This window comes from Pipistrellus hanaki (genome assembly GCF_964339955.1).
Source record: "Pipistrellus hanaki genome assembly, chromosome: 1".
NCBI classification, from domain to species: Eukaryota; Metazoa; Chordata; class Mammalia; order Chiroptera; family Vespertilionidae; genus Pipistrellus; species Pipistrellus hanaki.
Window position 1 is genome coordinate 7,322,237 of NC_140503.1, and position 19,085 is coordinate 7,341,321.

At 49.0% G+C, this 19,085-nt stretch overlaps 1 protein-coding gene across 9 annotated transcripts in view; it reads left to right on the forward strand.

Moving 5' to 3' along the window:
- Positions 1 to 10,780, forward strand: part of PPP2R5C (protein phosphatase 2 regulatory subunit B'gamma) — a 138,654-nt gene extending 127,874 nt beyond the window's left edge. For 2 of the 9 annotated variants that reach the window (XM_084869734.1, XM_084869738.1), the window contains 2 exons: positions 3,750 to 3,866; positions 8,332 to 10,780. In XM_084869734.1, the coding sequence (XP_084725860.1) occupies positions 3,750 to 3,866; positions 8,332 to 8,463 (249 nt within the window). In that variant the 3' untranslated portion in view covers positions 8,464 to 10,780. Of the gene's footprint in view, positions 1 to 3,749; positions 3,867 to 6,622; positions 6,695 to 8,324 lie in introns of all 9 variants that reach the window. The other 7 variants (XM_084869737.1, XM_084869741.1, XM_084869736.1 and 4 more) reach the window with 6 other exon arrangements.
- Positions 10,781 to 19,085: the final 8,305 nt, after the last annotated feature.

A 19,085-nucleotide genomic window follows, 5' to 3' on the forward strand; every position in this document is an offset into this window, starting at 1 on the left:
ATCTTTGCCACAATGAGAATTCTCAGGCTTTCTCCAACTGCCTAGAAAAAAAAAAAAAAAATACATATATATATATATATATATATATATATATATATATATATATATATATATACACATACATATATATATGTATATATATATGTATTTTTTTTTTCTTTATGAGAACTGCTCAACTTACCCCCCAAATCCTAGTAGGTTCAGTAAAATGAACTGATAAACCATCCATTCCCTTTGATGAGAGGGCCACAAAAGTAATTATTATCCAAGTTGGTGTGTAGTTTTTAAATCTCTCACATTGAATGAAAAGCAATACATGAATACAAAGATATGTTCTATTTACCCATAGAATCACATATTGATTTGTATTACCTTTGCTAAAACTACAGTCAAGAGACTTGAGCCATAGGAAAACTAAGTGACATTCTTAAGTGGATTCTGATTCTGCCTAACACCAGCAGCCAGCCTTATTCTATCAGTGTACACCCCATGCTGCTACATTGAGTGCTATTTTAAGATTACTGTGGAACTGTATAGTACTTAACTTAGATAGCTATGGGTATCTACTTTAAAGAATGGGGTTTATGCCCTAGCCAGTTTGGCTCAGTGGATAGAGTGTCGGCCTGCAGGGTCCCAGGTGTGATTCCAGCCAGGGGCACATGCCCTGGTTGCAGGTTCAGTCCCCAATAGGGGGCGTGCAGGAGGCAGCTGATCAATGATTCTCTCTTATCATTGATATTTCTATTTCTCTCTCCATCTCCCTTACTCCCTCTCTGAAATCAGTAAAAATACATGAAAAAAATAATGGAATTTATGTTGAAAGTAAGGTTAAAATACATTTGTTTTAAAGCACAGGAAAACCATAAATCTGGGCAGGTGTAAGTGCAAAGGGCAGTTAGTCCCGGCTGGATTGTCAGAACCTAACCCTCACCCTCACCCTAACTGTCACATGCTGGAAACCAGCACTCTGGAGACATGTAACATATGTACAAATCAGAGTGTCTGATCTAATTGGTTTTACCTGAAATATAGAAAAAAAACCTCATGGGAAGTTTATGAACGAACTTTAGCATTACGAAGGGGGAGTGCTGGTGATTGTGTTACCACGCGGTTTCACCTCAGAGCTGTGACAGGTTTTCCTTCTGTAGTGCGGATCGCTCTGAACTCTGAGCTTTCTGACATCACGTTTCTGTTCCATTACAAATGTCTCCGTGGCCAGGACAGTGCACTCACTGGGGACCCGCACTCTGGTCTGAGCACTGTCCTGACTCTTCATCTCTGTGTCAACACCATCTGTGGCTCGACCCCAACAGACCTGTCTGTGTGCAAACGGAAAATACTTCATGACTAATCTCAGGGCTAGAAATCAGAGCTTTGGACTTGTTTTAATTCTCTAGAGAGAATATCTTTCTGAATTCTAATCACTGCTTGCCATTCACAGCAAAGAGTAAATAATTTATTTCTTATCTCTGTAACAAAAATAGTAGGGGTTCTGAAACTTGGTTCTTGATCTCAAATCTGCCTTTTTGAGAATTGATTTAATAGCTTCCTTTTTTTAAGATGGATTCTCAGTAATTCACTGTCTGTTGACTGGCATGTATCAAGAAGTCTTCCAGGAGTCCCTGTTTTTTTCAAACCATGTAAATGGAGTTCTCACCAATGTGTGCGCCGTGGGACCCTGGGAAAGGGTTCTCAGTCTGTCTGACCTAGCAGTGGTGGCTGCTTCATGAGGGTTTTATTGTCATACATGATTTAACTTTTTAAATCATAAGGTGGTGGAGATTTCTAACTTAAATGTCATTTGACTACTTATTTCTCCCTGACTTGCATGGGCCTCATGGGAAGTGATGACAGGCATCTGAACTCTTAGTGTGCGACCCTTCACCCTTTGTGACCTTGAGCCTCGATAGAGGGGTCGATCCCTAGTAAGGACCCTGTCCTGCCCTGGGACGTTGGTTTTGCTGTGAAGGTTTCGTGGCACCTGGTTGACACTTTTCTCTGCCTTGGGCCCTGCGAGGACCTGCCAGATTCCGTGGAGCACACTCCGTTTCCGCTCAGAGGAGCCAGAGCTGATGCTGGCTCAGCGCAGGCCCCGTGCCGCCTGAGTGTGACAGTTGTCATTTTGGTCTGGCCCAGCGGCTGTGGCCCTGAGAGGCACTGTGCTGTGTCACTAATTATAGAATTTTCCCAGAACAAAGATGAGAACAGGGCACGGTGGTCAGAGTGTACCACGTCAAGTGCTGATGGCGGGAGGCACGTGAGGAGAAGTGCGGGTATGGGAGGCCATCGTCCAGGGCTTACCCATTCTGAATCCATGGGAGAGACTCAAGGCAGGGAGAGAACAGCAGGGAAGCCGAGCTGTTCAACACCGGTGGCCTCTGGGCTCTGGCTGCTCCGTTCCAGGCTAAAGCTGGAGACGGGTCAGAAGCTTGGGCTTCGTTTCCAGAAATGTGTGCAGGTGTCAGTGTCATGAAGAGCAAGGTGCCCAGTGAGACTTGCCATTCAGAAACTCGTCTGGCAGCAGAGGAAGGGCCTGGAGGGCTGGGCACCTCGCTCTGCTGGGCACTGAGGGGCCCGGGAGCCCACTGGTGTTGCAGAAACAGCGAGGTGTGGCCTGAGTGAGTGAGTGGGTGAGCGGCCATTTCCAGGACAGGGTCCAGGGGGACATGGAAGGCACGGTGAACGAGGTGGGGTCGAGATGCCACAGGGCGCGTGAGGCAGGCAAGCACTGTCATCCAGGGATGGCAGGGAGGTAGGAGGGGAAGCTTCAGGGATGGTGGTGGACAGGTCCAGGAGGATAGAAACCACAAAGTGGCTTAGCAACCAAGAGATGGCACCACTGACAGCCTGTGGCTGAGGTCCCATCACAGAGCTGAGGGCTCAAAGCAGGTTGGTGAACTGGAGGGGGAGGGGAGACGAGAAAGACACCAAGCGTCATTCCTGGAAGCGCACTGTGGTGGGAGGGAGGAGGTTAGAGGCCGGAGGGCAAGGGGACACCCCCACCCCCCAGGCAAAGCGTGGAGGGTGTGGGATAGAGGGGCAACAGCTGCCCCTCACTGCCCACTCGGAGTCTCAATCCTCGTCAAATGGGCCACGGCACCCACTTCATGGGAAGCCCCTGGAGTAGCACTCACAGCAGAAAGACCCTCTGCTGTGAGTGCTGATTCATGCCAAGCCAGAGCCCAGGCCAGTGGGGAGGTGACAAGGGAGCCGCTGGGATGCCTGTGAGGCTGGGCCCCGTGGACAGGCGTTCCTGGACTTGGGGGTGCACTGGTCCTTCCCTGCTGCCAGCTCGGAGCAGCAGCTGTGCGTTCTGGGTGTGGGCAAAGGATGTGGTCCATGGGGGGGCTGAAGCCAGTTAGAAAAATGGGGTAAAGGATCCAGAAAGGAAGGTGGGAGAGAAAAGGGTGCACCTCACAGATCAGCAGTGCAAAGATTGGGAGGTTAGAGATGGCGGTTTCAGTGTGAAACAGGCCCTGGTGACCAATCCATGTTGTGCCCTCACTGCTTGTGTGGGATCAGGACACCAAAGGCCACTGTGAGGCGGGGGCCGGGATGGTGGAGCGACCACTGACACAGCTCTGCCCTCCTCCTGCGTGTGACCAGCTGTAGGCACTCCAGGTGGCCAGCAGCAGGCGGAGGCAGCAGAGGGCCCTGGGAGTGTTGGTGGGAGCCGTGCCCAGCCCGGAGGAGACCCTGGCGTCGGCCCCAGGCGCTAACAGAGAGTGATTGCACACTTTGCATTGCAGTATTCAATACATAGTCAAGCGAGCACCATGAGCATCCCGGTTGCAATGGAGACAGATGGGCCCCTATTTGAAGATGTGCAGATGCTGAGAAAGACAGTGAACGAAGAGGCCCGCCAGGTAAACTGCGCAGAGCTCAGCTGAGGGGCGCTCGCTGTAGGTTTGCTTTGAGCTGCACGTGATCGTGTAGGTGAGGTGCTGTCCGGCAGTCTTCGTGAGCCAGACATAAAAATTAAACTTGGGTAAACCTACAGGAAACATGTATCTGTACAGCTCAGTGATAGTTTACTAGAAACAGTTTTTAAGAATGACGTATGTGCCTGCAATTTTGTCTACTCGTTTATCTTAACAGCAGTGCCCACCCTTAAATGTCTTTCAATGTTAACTTGAGCAAAAAGTCAAAAGCTTCGCAGTAATGTCTTGCCACTCGTTTCCCTCTGCCTTCTCCAACTTCTCTTGGTCCCCATTCGTCATAGTTACGGCCAAGCTCAGCACCAGACACCAGGGCGGAGCCTCGCCTCCCTCCCCCGAAGGACCGAAGGGCCTGTGAGGCCTGTGCAGGGCCGGGCTCTGTTGGGGTTTCCCGAGGCTGCGGGCTCTGTCGGAACCACCACACGTCCTCCCTCACTCGAGTGGTTTTGTTTCCACGCTATACTGTCCAAACATGGACTCTTATTACTGACCAGGGATACAGTATATGCAACGTGGGCTACAAAGAGGTGACGCACTAGCTGCCGCCTGCGTGCGCAGAGCCTGCGGTGCTGTGCCTCTGTCCACGGAAGCTGATGTGGTCCTGGCTGGGCTGGGGATTGGGCTGGGTCTGACTTTGAACTTTAATTCCCTCCCACCAGCAAGTTTCCAAAGACACCAGTACTGGGATTCTGACACGTGAACGTTGAGTGGCTGGAGTTACATCACTGACAGCCTGATGGCTGAGGTGTGTGCCGTGTGCAAGTGGTTCCTAAGTGCTCATGTCATTTGGAACACAGTTAAACAGATGGGGGCGGGGGATAATGTTTGATTTTAATTCAAGTAAGTTGTATTCCCCACCTGGTCAGATAGGATCAGACATTTCCCAGAGCATACGATCCAGACCATATAGACTGTGCTGTCCAAACCCCAGCCACGTGGCTGAGCCTGAAATGTGGCCATCAGCACCGCGTGTGCCGTCACTCAAACTCGGGAATTCCCAGGCTTACTGTGAGGGAAAGAATGTAAAAACAGTCCGTTCGTCATTTTTTTATTATTGATTATTTGTTGAAATTTTAATATTTTTAACATACTGGGTTAAATAAAACATTAAAATTAATTTCACCTATTGCTATTGCTTTTTACTTTTTTGACGTGGCTGCTAGAAAATTTAGAATCACTATGGTAGTACACACACGGCCCTGGTCTAGACTCTTTTTCTCAGCGCTGCAGGAGGCGGTGCGCTTGCTGACCACGGTCACGCCACTCCCGCCAGCCAGCTCCTGGCTGTAGGTTAAAATAAAAGACAGGTGAATTCGTGCTTCTTGCAGCTCATCAAATCTTGGAAATATAAAAATACAGTGGTAAAATTCACTGTGCCCCTAGTAACTTATTTTTTTACTTAATCTAATTGCATATCATAATTTCCTCATGTTAATATTTTTATCAATGAAATAGACTTAATAAAAAAATAAAATTCTTATATTTTTTCTCCACTTGTGGGAGTATTAATTTTCTTGATTTTTTTTTTTAGTTTGGAAGGAATTTGAGGTCCTCTTTTTGATTACCATTTTGGTTCTACGGCTTAGCGCGTGCTAAGGACAGGACAGCCAGTCTGTCACCTGCAGACATGCAGGGGCGCTGAGCCAGTGCCCTCGCCCAGGGAGCCTCGCCTGCCTGTGAACTTGTAACCACACGTTCGTTTTTAAGTCCATACAAAGCTGAGAAGGAAACATGATTTACGAGCCAGTTCTTTCGCATTAAATATGTTAGGGTTGGAGAATTTTTCCTTTCAGTACATTCTCTGACTTGATAATTAAAGCTAGGAAAAGAGCAAACAGCACCCAGAATGTACTGAACATAATACATAATTGTGTGATTTATGATTGAGGGCCTCCTCTGTAACATGTTTGTTTTCATGACCCTTGACATTAGATTACATGACTCGGTGTTTTGTGTGATTGACATTCTTACAAAAATTACTCCCCCATCCATTCCTTTATGGGTCAGGTTGAAAGACTCAATACCATTTAAGATGCCAAATTAACACAATCTCCGTCAGAATTCCAGCAGACTTTTTTTTAGAAATTGATGAGCTGCTTCTAAAATTCATATGGTGATACAGAGGACCTAGAATAGCCAAATTAATGCCAATAAAAGAATAAGGTTGGAAGATTACCACTCCCCAGTTTTAAGATTTACAGATTTGTATGGCTCGATTGAAACCCCCTCCCAATCTCTATCTAGATGAAAATATTTTTAGTGCAGTCTCTTAGGTATAATATTTGATATGATAGACCATTTTTAACTTGAAAATGTTTACAGTCCTATTCCTAAAATTCTCAAAAACACTGTTGTTAAAGCAAAGAGAAAATACCGAGGGAAAATATACGTGGGTGATTTGGATACCAAATTGACATAAGAAGCTAAAAAGGACTCCAGTGCTGGCTCGGGGTGACACATGAGGCAGATGACAGCATTGGAGGTGGGGAGGTTCTGAGGCAGTGGAGGTACCTGGAATATCGTGGAGGAAGTCAACTGTATGCTTACCTGTCAGACCATATTCGCATTTCTTTTGAGGAAGTTGTATAATTCCATATAGAGCATCCTAAGAAAACTAGTAAATTTCATGTGAATGACATTTCTACCAGAGACATTTAAAATGTTTACAATTCTCATTTTAACAGTCGGTCGGGAGAAAAGCAGTGCCAGCCATGCAAATCAGGAAGGTGTAGAAAGACGGAAGGTGGGAAGTGCAGGTATTCTTTACTCAATCTATAGCGTGTTAAGGCCTTTCTGTTGAGGGAAAGAGGTGACATGAAGTATTTTCCCTGTCATTCCAGCTTGTGACGGTGAGGACCAAGGAATCTGGTCCCTTAAGAAATGTTTATTAGTTCTGCCCTCATTTGAGTAGTAAAGCTGTGCACAGTGCCCTGTGACCACTCACTGTGTAATGCAGTCTCTCAGCTCTGCCCTGTGCTGAGGAGCAGGCGTGTCCTCCAGCTGCACCCATAGCAGATGTCATGGTCATGCCTCTCCGTCTGTCTGTCTGTTCCGTGTGTCTTGTATGTTCCATCCACAATCAGCATGTCCGCCAGCACGTCCCCTCCACCAAGCGTTACTCACCTAGGTGACCACCTGCATGGTGCCTCCTGCTCTCCCGCTCCTGTTCCTCTGACCTTTTCCCCGGGCGGTTTGTGAAGTTACTCTCCGCTTTACACATCAGTTTACCAAGCCTGCGAGGGGCGGCCCGCTGCGCCCGCACGCCTCTGCCCTTTCTTCTCAGAGCGCGGGTCTGTGTTCCCAGTTTGCACCGCTGCTCCAGCGCCAAGGGGTTTGCTGCTGCCTTTTTCTCCCTGGAATGCCTGTCCCAGCAATCAGGAATCCTCCGAGCATAGAGAGTCTTGGTTCTGTTTGGCTTTGCTCTGCGTTCTTTTACAGCACACCCTGAAGCGGACATAAAACTCAGGGTGGAATTTCCCTCTGAGTTTCCCAAGGTTCAAAGGCAAATCCGCGTCACAAACAACAGCCCTCTTACAAGCACTGTGACGCGACAGGCGGGTGCCCCTCTGTCTCTGACGTGGGTGGCTTTCCTGAGCCATCTTACACCAGCCTCCCGGAGAAACCAAAACGCCTTCCTTTACCACGAATGAATATTGATATTCAAATAACATTTTAGAAATCATCTAAAATGATGTCACACAAAATTCTTTCTAAACTCGGACAGTATTGCTGTTCCCGTAGGTAAATTTGCAAAGAGCCCTGAGACATGTTAGCTCTGCAAAAAATAAAAACATTTCATGTATGACTTCCGCAGGTCCTTGAACTTTTCATTACAGTTAAGTATACTTTACAGGCTATCCTGTAAGGTATCTGGAAACTAATGAGAAGTTGTACCGTTATATTCTTTTTTGTTGTCAAATTATTGGCTTAACACATATTTTCTCTGGTAGACGCTTGTTCACCATCACCAAGTGACTTATCCTCTGTACATAATGTCTTCTTTTTGATGGAGACATTAGATAGGAAGGAAGGCTTGGTTCAGGCTCAAGTTTCTAACCGACAGTCCTCTTCATGTACATGGTGTTTGGATGAGTCACATGGTTTACTGTCATGTTTCCAAATTACTGCTGTTAACGCAGCGGCCACGGGCTTGACCAAAACCGGAGGTATTGCATAATCTGTGCAAACCTAAACATTTTAAAAGACAAAACACAGTTGCGTGCACACCATCCTTCACACTGGTCATGAGATTATTTTTAATAGACCTGGCATTTTGGGGTAGTTACCACAGGAGGAAAGACTTGCCTCTTTGCCTGTCCTTCAGAGAGCAGAGGGGCCCTGGGTGTGTGGGCCAGTGTGCTTTGTGGTCACCGCCCTGCGTTTGTGATTCCAGGCACAGAAGGACCTGAAGAAGGACCGGGCTCTGGTGCGCCGCAAGTCCGAGCTGCCTCAGGACCTCCACACCAAGAACGCCTTGGAGGCTCACTGCAGAGCCGACGAGCTGCTGTCCCAGGACGGCCGCTAGCCGCCCGCTCGCCCGCCCGCCGGCCCGGTCCCGGATTCTGTAGAAAACACATACTTTTGTGCCATACAAATCAGTTACACTCAGAGTCAGAGCTTTCTTCGCCCCCGTCCTGTAGGCAGTAACGCACTCCGTCCCCAGCTCGAGATTAGGAGTTCAAACAATGGTGACTCAGACCCAGGCAGAGCCGGCCACGGTGTCCCCGCCACGGTCCCAAATATGACAGCGAGCCAACATCAGAGCTAAGGCAGCACCCTGGTCATCACCTCCACCTTCTACCCACATGGAATTGGTGATTGTTGGAAATAAATAGTTCCGAGAGTATCAATGTTTTTCGAATCAAAGAAACACTTAAAAAAAATTACTTTAAAAATTTTCATATTTTTAAGACTTAACAACCTTTGAAGTTGTTTCCATGTGATTGTTTACACCAGCAATGTCTTTCTGTTTTTGATGTGTGTTTTTTCAATTTCATTAAATGAATTTTTGCTGTCATTGTTCTAACGCAGGAAAAGTGACAATCCTCAGCCGCTGCTTCTCCGAGGTGTCCTTCACTCTGAGCAGCGACATGTACATCATGTCTGACTTCTTTCATGTATTTCTAAAGCCATATTTGCCCGTCGGTGGTCTGGCACCAGGACTCCAGGAGGGAGCTCATAGGAGAAGCTGGTTTTACAAAGAGCTCTTTCTGCCTCCCTTGGCTAGAATTGGGATTTTTAAAACAGTGTGTTCATTTTTGGGTTTGCAGATTTTCTTTTTCTGTCCTCACACGTTGTTGCCCTTTAGCAAGGCTCTTAACAGAATGAGAGCCTCTAAGAATTCCGCACTGGATAGAAGGCTAGAAGGAGGACGGTGTGAGCTGAGCCAGTTCTCGGCCGGATGCAGCCTGCAGCTGCCTCTGGGCAAACAGCCCCGTGCACGCCAGGCGCTGGCGTGGCGCTCACCAGTGTGTGACGTGGCTCTGAGAGCCGGGAGGGAGGGACAGGAGGATGGCTTCAGGTGACCCCTGTGTTGAAACGAGCACACATTATATGCACTTCTGAGGAAAGTACCGTGTCTGAGTTTTCATCAAATGCTGCTATATATTTCCCAGACTCCCTTGCATGTGTTGAGCTTCTCGTTTTCGATGGAATAGCACGAGGAACATTCTTTAAACTTAGTGCTTTGTATGTTTTCTCTCAGGGTGGCCAGTATCTTGACTTATTTATCTGCTTGAAAGCTATTTGAGATGTGTACTGCTCTCCTAAGCAAGTGATGATTCTAGGGTGTTTTTGTCTCCAGCATATGATTATATAACTGATGTTAAATGTCTTTCTGCATAACAGATGCAAAGTGGCTTCTTTTAGGATCTGTCTTCTATTCAAGGTCTTGGTATCCACTCAAACATTGTAAAAGCAGACTATTGTTCCCTGCCACTGAAGTCCACAGGCCGTGTATGTCCCGTGTCTTGGGGGGAGGGACTTCCTGTGTGGAGCACACGTGCTGGATTCAGAGTGCCCGGCCGCGAGTGGAAAGCCCGCTGTGTGAGCAGACACACTTCCTGAGAAACTTGACAAGCATCTATCCATTTTACCATTATGAAATTTGCAATTAAAAAAAGATTAGATGCCTTCTCCTTTTGAGGGAAAAAGGGTGCTTTTTGTTGTATAAAGCAGCATCTTCTGTATTTTGATATACCATTGTTTGAACTTCCGTCTTTGGCTGACAGATGCTCAGATAGCCTTGATTTTGGATGTTCAGTGTGTTTGTGAGAGAGCTTTCTGGAAGACTCTTTTGCCCTAAAAAAAATAGCAACATTTCAATGTTTGGGTGATTGTGTAAAGCTCAAAGTATAAGAACATCTTTTGTCTAGGTTTTATTTCTGCTCTTTATTGAAGACAAACATTCACCAAAAAAAAGGGAAAAAGCGTTTTGAGAGAAACTAATTTTCTTTGACAAGAGTATTATTTAATATTTTGGCCTATTAAAGTTTTCCTAGTTAGTATTCAGATGCCCTGTGCTAATTGTTCAACTTATATATTATTATATAGATACATTGTTTATTCTGTACCAACTGATTTCAAAATTACTACATTGAAAATAAACTGGTGACTGTTTTTCTTCATAAAGTTCCGCGTTTGGCATCTTCACTCTTTCCCAGATGTACATCAGAAATGTCACTATTCCGAGTGTCTTTTTAGTGTGGCTGTAGTATGGCTTCCTTTTAATATTGTACATACATTGTATCTTTGTTTTATGGTAATAATAAAAATGTAGACTTCATATTTTGTACAAAATGTCCTATGTACAGAATAAAAAAAGTTCATAGAAACAGCAAAAATAGGTAAGTGGCACAATTATTTTTCTTTAGAAAATATCTGTACCTTTATGCTTTAGTGAAATGTTAAGTACCTACATATTTTTTAACATTTTGTAACTCAAAACTTTTTGTTTTGACATTGTTTATGAAGAGAAACTTCATACACTTGCCATTTAATATGCTCTTTTATCTAATTTTTAAAAACTCTAAAAATGGTGTATTATATGGACTAAATAAAGAACATGTGACTTTTAATGCTCATCATGAAACTAAGTGTAGCCATGGTGTTGGGCCAGCTGCTTCTGACCATCCTCGAGTCACCGCCAGAGTCGGGCGGCCTCGCCCTGGACACTGGCTACCGGTGGGCAGGCCTCGCTGGCAGCTCCAGGCTGGAGCCTGCTGTGCGGCCACCATGGCAGGGCCTGCCCCAGCGTTCTGTAAACTCATTTTCATTCCCCTTCGGGCAGAAGTAGAGGTGTTTTCATACTGGCCACCTCTTTCAGCCAACTGCGAATTGGATCACAGTTTGTGGAAATGGATTATTTGAGCCCTCATCACATTTAAAAGGATTCTTGAAGTGTCTTGAAAAGAAGAGTAGACTCACTGAGAATGGGAATGTGGGGTCCCTTCCAGCAGGTGGTGTGCGCTGTGCTCCTTAGTGGCCTCATCTACCAGCTGGGGTCGGTGACTCCTCCCAGAGGGAGAGGTCACGCTGGGAGCTGGGGTGCAGTAAAGAGACCGCCCCGGGCGGCAGGCGGGTGGCCCCGGGATCTCCCTGAGTGTCTGGTAACTACCCAGTCCCCGCTTCCACCCGGAGCAGTCTGCTGCGGCTCCCAAAACGCTGTTCCTCCGTGCAGCTTCCTCGTCCCCCATCTCCGATTGGAGGAAGCCAAAGTGTTGAGCATCTTCAGCTCAAGAAGAATTATCCAGGGAACTTAGAATAGACGCATACTGCGGCTTAAGTCCAGCTTCTTGCTGCACTTGCTTCACAATAGCAAGAGGCCTCAAGGCAAAGTGGAACTGGCCTTGTGTCTCCTCCCGGGAAGAGTGGTCTGACACTCGCAGTAAGGCCACACCTTTATGCTGGTGTGGGTGCCTCCTTTTCCTGTGTTGGCGGCTACTCACACCGCATTGACGAGTGGGGAAACGGGCACACAAGGGTTAAGTCACTTTCCCACGGTCACACAAGTACCGAATGCAGCCAGGTTTCAACCCAAGTGGCCTAGCCTGGTATTCCTCCCCTCACCACTGCAGACGCCATGGAAACACCCAGAGCGTTTTAGGGGAAGGCCACGAACATGTGCGGCCCCAGGATCGCCGGAGAAGCCTGCAGTGTCGAGGGGTGGCCACGAACACGGGAGGGCTTCTGACCTAGAACTTGAACCTCCGACACCATCTAGTCCAGTGGCTGCACCCACACTGCAGAAGCTGTTTTTATGTGAATTCTAACATTTTACTTTAAAAAAATGTTATATACCAAATTCCAACACTTTGGAGACCAGCAACTCATTAGCTTTCGTTTTCATTTAACTTTGTTACCAATATGAACCTATAAATTTTTCAAAAATTCAGCTTTTATTTGATAGATGTGTGGTTTATATAAGATTCATGGGGGAGGGGCAGAATGGGTTTCACTACCACAGAATTTAAAATCCACTAAGATAACACTTTTTTAGAGAAAGAAGTAGTTCCTAAGGGTGAAGAGATGAGTGCTCCCCCCGACTTTGGCATGCTGGTTCATGTTTTTCTGCTTTTTCCAAAAGCATTATGTAAATTCCATAGACCGGGGATGGGGAGGGGAGTAAAGAAACATTCATCTTTTCTGTCCAAAGCTTTTCCTGACCACATCCAGGGAAGTAGGGTGAGCCACAGAGCTGGACACGTTCCCACTCCATAGGCATCTAGGATAGTCGGGCTGGCGCGGACATGCTGGTCAGTGTGGTGACTCAGCATCCACACCCTGAAGTGATTATTGTAGTAATGGTTAACTTCCATCTCATAATTACCATAAAAGTTAGTCTCTGCAATAAAGTCAGGAGCAGGCACTTTGGGTAACTCGGCACAGTCGGGAGGGAAGGAGAGCCACGTGGACTGTGAGTGGCTTTACCCCAGACTCAGGAGCTCCCATGGACCCCCTGGAATTTTATCTGTGTATCTTTTCTGCAGGAATAGCTTTTATCAAATGGATGTGTACCAGAAATTTTGCTTCCTCTTCCCCCACTCCCCCCACACACACCATGATCCACACACACGTACAGTTAGAATATGGACTTGAGTTAGGGCAGATCCTCGCACTAGATTGTGATAAGAAATCTGGTCTCACCCTAGCTACTTTGGCTCAGCTGATAAGAGTGTAACCCGCAGACTGAAGGGTCACAGGTTCGATTTGGGCCAAGGACACATCCCCAGGTTTCAGGCTCAGTCCTCAGTAGGTGGCGTGCAGGAGGCAGCCAATCAGTGATTCTGATCTTTGATGTTTCTATCTTCCTCTTCCTCTCTGAAATCAATAAAAGTATATATTTTTTTAAAAGGCTGATCTCTCAGCTATGGCAGCTTCATTAAAGTCTTCATTTCTGTTTCCCAAGTGTGTCCTGTAGAATTGGCCTCAAGTTAGGTGTAAAAGTCAGGGCACCAGGCCAGTGGCCCTTTCCACAGGGATCTCCTGGAGCCCCAAGTTCCCCAGACAGGTGAGGGGAGCCAGGCCACCTGTTCATCATACACTGTTCAGAGGGTGTTTAGACCTTATTGAAAAGGGCTCTTCCATCCAAAGTTACAGGGAGCAAGCATTATCACCAGAGAGGGAAGACCAGAGGGAGGCCAGCTGAACAAAACTGGGCCTTGCAAACCCCCCTGTTGGGCACCGTGTGGACACTGCCACAGTCCCACACAATCCAAGCTGACCACCCCCCCCCCTTCCACAGCCATATCACTGGCTCGTCTTGATCTGAAAGCAAATAATACACCAAGTATGACTACTGAAGAGTTGTTTTAATGCTTTTTCTCAGTGTTGTCAAAGTCCAGGTGATTCTAAAGTGAAAATTCCTGCAAGGAAATCTAGAGGTTGCTTCTTCCAGAACCGATTCTTTGTGAGTTTCAAGACTGGAACAAAAAGCCTGGTGATAGAATGAAACCAGTGAAGCCCAAACACTGCAGTGATGGGCAGAGGACAGTAGGCTTTCCAGTGCTCTAGGGATGCCAGTGGGAAAGGGGCTGCCTAGTTCAGGATGCCCCCAAAGCCACCCTCAGGTTCAGCAGTTCCCTAGGAAGCACAGAGGTGAACACAGCTGTTATACCCATGGCTGCGATGCAGGAGAGTGAAAGGATACAGATAGCAGCCAGAAAAGATGCACAGGGCAGGGTCATGGTGACCGAGACCAGGCTCAGAGCTTCCAGTTGTCCTCTCCCTGCGGAGTGTGGTCATCCAGGGAAGCACACCCCAGCCCTAGTGTCCGCAGTTTTATTGGAGTTCAGTCACATTTACATGGCTGGCCTTAGTGTCCAGCCCCTCCATAAGGTGAGCTGATCTTGTGCAGCCCAATACCCAGTGGGTAAATCCCACTATTGGCATTAACGGTCCAACATGGCCCAAGGCCCAGGGTACACAGACACTCCTATCAGGTTCAGGCGCAACCTGCCAAAGCTGGGAGCAAAGGGTGGCCCTCTCTGGGCAGAGTGAGTCCTTCACTGTATAGCAACGTAGAACAGTATCTGGGCTCATGTGGTTCACTAGTCTCCAGTGTCTGGCGCTGTGCCCAAGCACATAGGCTCAATCAGTATTTGATGGCAGGACGAATGAATAAGCATTCCCGACGGAAAAGCACGACCACGGCAGGGAGGCGTGCGATCAAGTTGCATGCAGGTAATAGCAAGTATTCCTGCAGGAGTACATTGAGCCGCGTGCAGAGAGTAATTGGGAGGGGGGGGAAGTTAGCATATTCTCCTCAGTCTAATAAGCACGTCTTTGGACCTGTGCCAGGCCCTGCGCTGACAAAGCACACAGACCTGGCGGGGCCCTGACAGTCCTGCGGGGGTTCTCAGCATGAGTCTCCTGGAAGCCTCTCCCACCCCAAATCCCCAGCTGCACCTTCACACCCTATTCTGCATGTCATCCGAAGGGGAGTCACAGCCCCCGGAAGCCCAGCCAAGGACCGCGGCTTAAATACCCCTAGACTGGCTGCAACAAGAGCAAGCAAGCAAGTGCTTGGAAGGCAAGCCAGCCCACGAACAAGCGTGAGGAAGGAACCGAGGGCTTCAGAAGCCGCGGGGTCAGGGGCCCGGAGGCAGGAAAGGACGGCGGTGGGAGGCCCTTGCGTCCACGTTATGAAACGGCTCAATTTTCCATGCAATGGGAAGCCGAACCAAGGTTTCAGGACAAGAAGCGCCATTAACTCCAGGCCGACTCAGAAAGATGACGCAAAGCGGCGCGCGAGGTGGTGCCAACACGCCCTGCCCCACTCCTGCCCGGTGCATTGTGGGGCTTAGAGTACTCCAGCCGGGCCTCGGGTCTCGCGAGCGAGCGAGATTCACGCGGATGACGACAGCATTGGGCCGGGAGGGGCTAGGTTTCCCCCTCCTCGGAGCAAAGTCCCGCCCCCTGGCAGGGATGGGCCAATCCTAAGGCCTCCCAGTTCTAGCCTTGGCGATTGGCCTGAGCGCTCACGTGACCGGACGGGACACGTGACCGAGGTGGCGGCTTGCTTGAAACGGGTTTCTCTCTGTGGCGGGAGAGGACTGGCGAGACGTACACCCAAAGCGGGGCTCGGGGCTCGGGACGGGGACGCTCGCGGCTGCCTCCGGCTCCGGCTTTCGCTCGCGGCCGTGTGCGGGGCGGGTTCGTTCACGTGCGAAGTAAGAAGCCCGCCCTCTGCGTCTGGACCTCGGCTCCCTCGGCTGTGCCGTGGGCGCAGTGTTTCTGGAAGATCATGGTGGCCCGAGGCCTCCGTGAGGCAAGGTGCGCGGAAATGCACTGCGGAGTGTGAAGCGGGGAGCCGCGCCAGCTGCTCAGAAAGCCGGCCGTGAACCAGGTTGTTGCGCAAGGCAGAGCCCCTGCCCTTGGCTGACTTCCGCGACCAGTCGCAGGTAGGTACATGGGGGCCTGCACCCTCCGGGTCAGGGCCACTTGCCTTTTGTTACCTTTACTAAATCCACGTCAGCAGTGAGGGCGCAGGAGCGTCCGCGAGGCCGATAGACTTTGCTGAGGCCGCACAGCTTGGAAGTGGAGGAGCCAGGGTTAGACCTGCTCACCCCGCACACCGCCCGCCACTTTGCACCCTGAAAAGTGAGGGTGGGCAAACCAACGGGGAGCAACCACGCCCTCTTTTCGTGCAGAGTCACCCTTTCCCTACTGTTCAAAATCTGGTGGCTGGAGGATGGAGCCAACAGCTTCCCAGTCTCCCCTCCCCACCGGGCAGAGCTGTCTGGTGTCTTGAGCCCATTCCAGCGGGGGCAGTTGGGTGTCAGGCAGCTCCTGGAAAAAGAAGGGGAAGCAGGGAGGAGCCTGGAAGCCAGAAGTGGAAAGCGGGGAATGAGAAATGGGACAAAGCCCAGAAAGAACCTATCACCACAGCTTGGTTCATTCGGTTCAAGTGCCTATTAAACACCTTTTAGGCACTGCAGATCTAGCTAAACAAGAGAAGTAGAAATCCCTGCCCTCAGAGAACTTACCTGCTAGAGCAGGAAAAAGGCAATGAACAAGGTCAACAACATTCATACTATATTAGAAGTGGTAAGTGCTATTGGGGAAAAGCTAAACCTGGGGAGAGGGATAGGAAAGTTCTAGGAGGTGGGGATAAATTTACATAAGGGGCAGGTGAGGCCTTACTGAGAAGTTACTTTGAAGGAAGTGAGGGAAGAGCATTCAGGCAGAAAAGCACAGCACATGGAAGGGCCCTGGGGCAGGAGGGAGCCTGCAGACGAATGCGAATAGTAGGAGATAATTAGAGATATAACTGGTGGCCACAAAAAGACTTGGAATTTAATTCTCCGTCAGATAAGGTCTTTGTAGGATGTGAGACAGCCTCGCCGCCACCATCCCCCGCAGCCTCTTTGCTGTGCTATTCCTTTTTTTTTTTTTTCCGGAGAGGAGGAGAAAGGGATAGAGAGAAACATTGACCAGCTGCCTCTTGCACACCCCCCACCTGGGATATGCCCGCAACCAGTGTACATGCCCTTGACTGGAATCGAACCTGGGACCTTTCAGTCCGCAGACTGACGCTCTACCACTGAGCCAAACCGGTTTCGGCTGCTGTGCTATTCTTAACCAAGCTAGATACGTCCCAGAACAGGAAGGCAGTATGTCCTCTACTCCCCAAGCCTCACTGGCATTTCTGTCTTCACCCAGGGAAAGGGAGCAGCCCCTGCTCAGGACCCCAGCATCCAGCCCTCTTCCTTCCACTTTGGTTCTCCCAATCCTGATCCCCACCCCACCCTGTGGCATCTTCATAGGGAAAACCTGGCCCTGCCTGGTGCGTCTTCACAGCCCAGGTCTCTGAGCTGCAGGCTGCCACACAGAGTTCCTAGGTGCTGAGACGGCCAGTGGGGTTAAAAGCACAGCACTGCGTATCCTAATGGGGCTGCTGCACACAGAGAGGCCTGCAGCTTTCCAGACTGGGCACAGCCAGTTCGGAGCTTCCTCTCCCCAAGTCCCAAAGCTACCTGCCAGCCCCATCAGCCCCTCTGCATGTCTGGTCCTGAGGCTCCTGATCTGGCAAGTGCCTCATCAGGGGACAGAAGGTGAATCTTACCACCTGACCTGCACCTTCTGCTACAGTTGTCAGACATCCAGCACAGGAAGCTGTTGGCAGGTCTCTCGCATTTAATGACAAGACTATATGCCACTTCAGTCCTGGCTAGTGTGGCTCAGTTCATTGAGCATTGTCCCGTACACCAAAAGGTTGCCAGTTCGATTCCCAGAGTCAGGGCACATAACCAGGTTTCAGGTTCGATCCCCAATTGGTAACCGATCATGTTACTCTTTCACATTGATATCTCTCTCTCTCTCTCTCTCTCTCTCTCTCTCTCTCTCAAATCAATAAAAACCTATTTTGGGGGGGAAAAAGACTATATGCTGCTTCAGTATAAAAGGGGATCAGATGCTGCATTAAAGCACTGAAACCAGCATGTTGCCATTGCTCACACGAGGGATTTGCCAAAAGTTTATCTCTGTGCCACATCAGACACATGGGTGTTTGGCCCACTGGTCAGTGGAGGACTTGCCAATGGGAGTCTGAGACAACTTCATTTTCTGCAGATGGCGTCTTAGTTCCCTTCCATCCCACGGTCCCGAAGCTCCCATGGTTCAGGAGTTGGGGTGCTGGTCAAGTTACTAAGCTCTCTCTGGGACACCAGTACTTCCATCCGCTAGGTCTGCTGTAGTAAGTTACCCCACACTGGGTGGCTCAAACAATGGAACTTCCTCTCAGAGCTCTGAAGGCCAGACCTCAAATCCAGGTGTCGGCAGGGCTGGTTCCTTCGGAGACAGAGAATCTGTTCCAGGCGCCAGCTCCTGGCGTTGCAGCAACCTTGGTGTCCGTTGCCTGTAGTGCTCTTCCTTCCCGTGTAGGCCTGTGTGTCTGGGTACAAATTTCTATCTTATAAGAACACCAATCAGGCATTGAAGCATGCAACAGACTGACAAATTTCAGAGGGAAAAGGGGGGGGGGGGGGAAGGTTAACCAAAGAACTGGCATACATATATGCATAACCCCTGGACAGACTAATTGCAGCGAAGGTCTGGGGAGAGGGCGGGAACGGGGTGGAAGGGATCAAGGGAGGCGAAGGATGGGGAGACATCTGTAATACTTTCAACAATAAAGATTAAAAAAAAAAAAAAAAAAAGAATGCCAGTCATTGGATTTAGGTCTTGCACTAAATGTAATGACTTCCTAAATTAAGGTCACATTCACAGGTACCAGTGAGCCAGAGTAATTCCTCCTTTGGAAAACTGCTATTTGAACTACTCTGTTAGTCTTAGACCAGGCGTCGGCAACCTGCGGCTCTTTTGAAGCTTTGCCGCGGCTGGGGCGGGGGGCGGGGGGGGGGGGGGGGGGGGGCCTTGTATCACTTACCTCTGCCGCTCCTGGCGCTCTGTGTGGCAGGTTGCGGCGACTTAGCATTGCTAGGCAACCACAGCGTCCCTGTCCTGGCCCAGCCTCCTCCCTCACATCACAGCGTGTGATGTCACTGAGGGCACACTGAGTGTGCACCTCTGCGCTGGGGAGGAGGAGGCTGCTGCCAGGGGAAAGAGGGGTGCTGACAGAGGGGACTCTGAGAAATAATAAAGTAAAATAAAAAAGCAATAAAGAGGAAAAAGGGAGAAGGAAAAAGA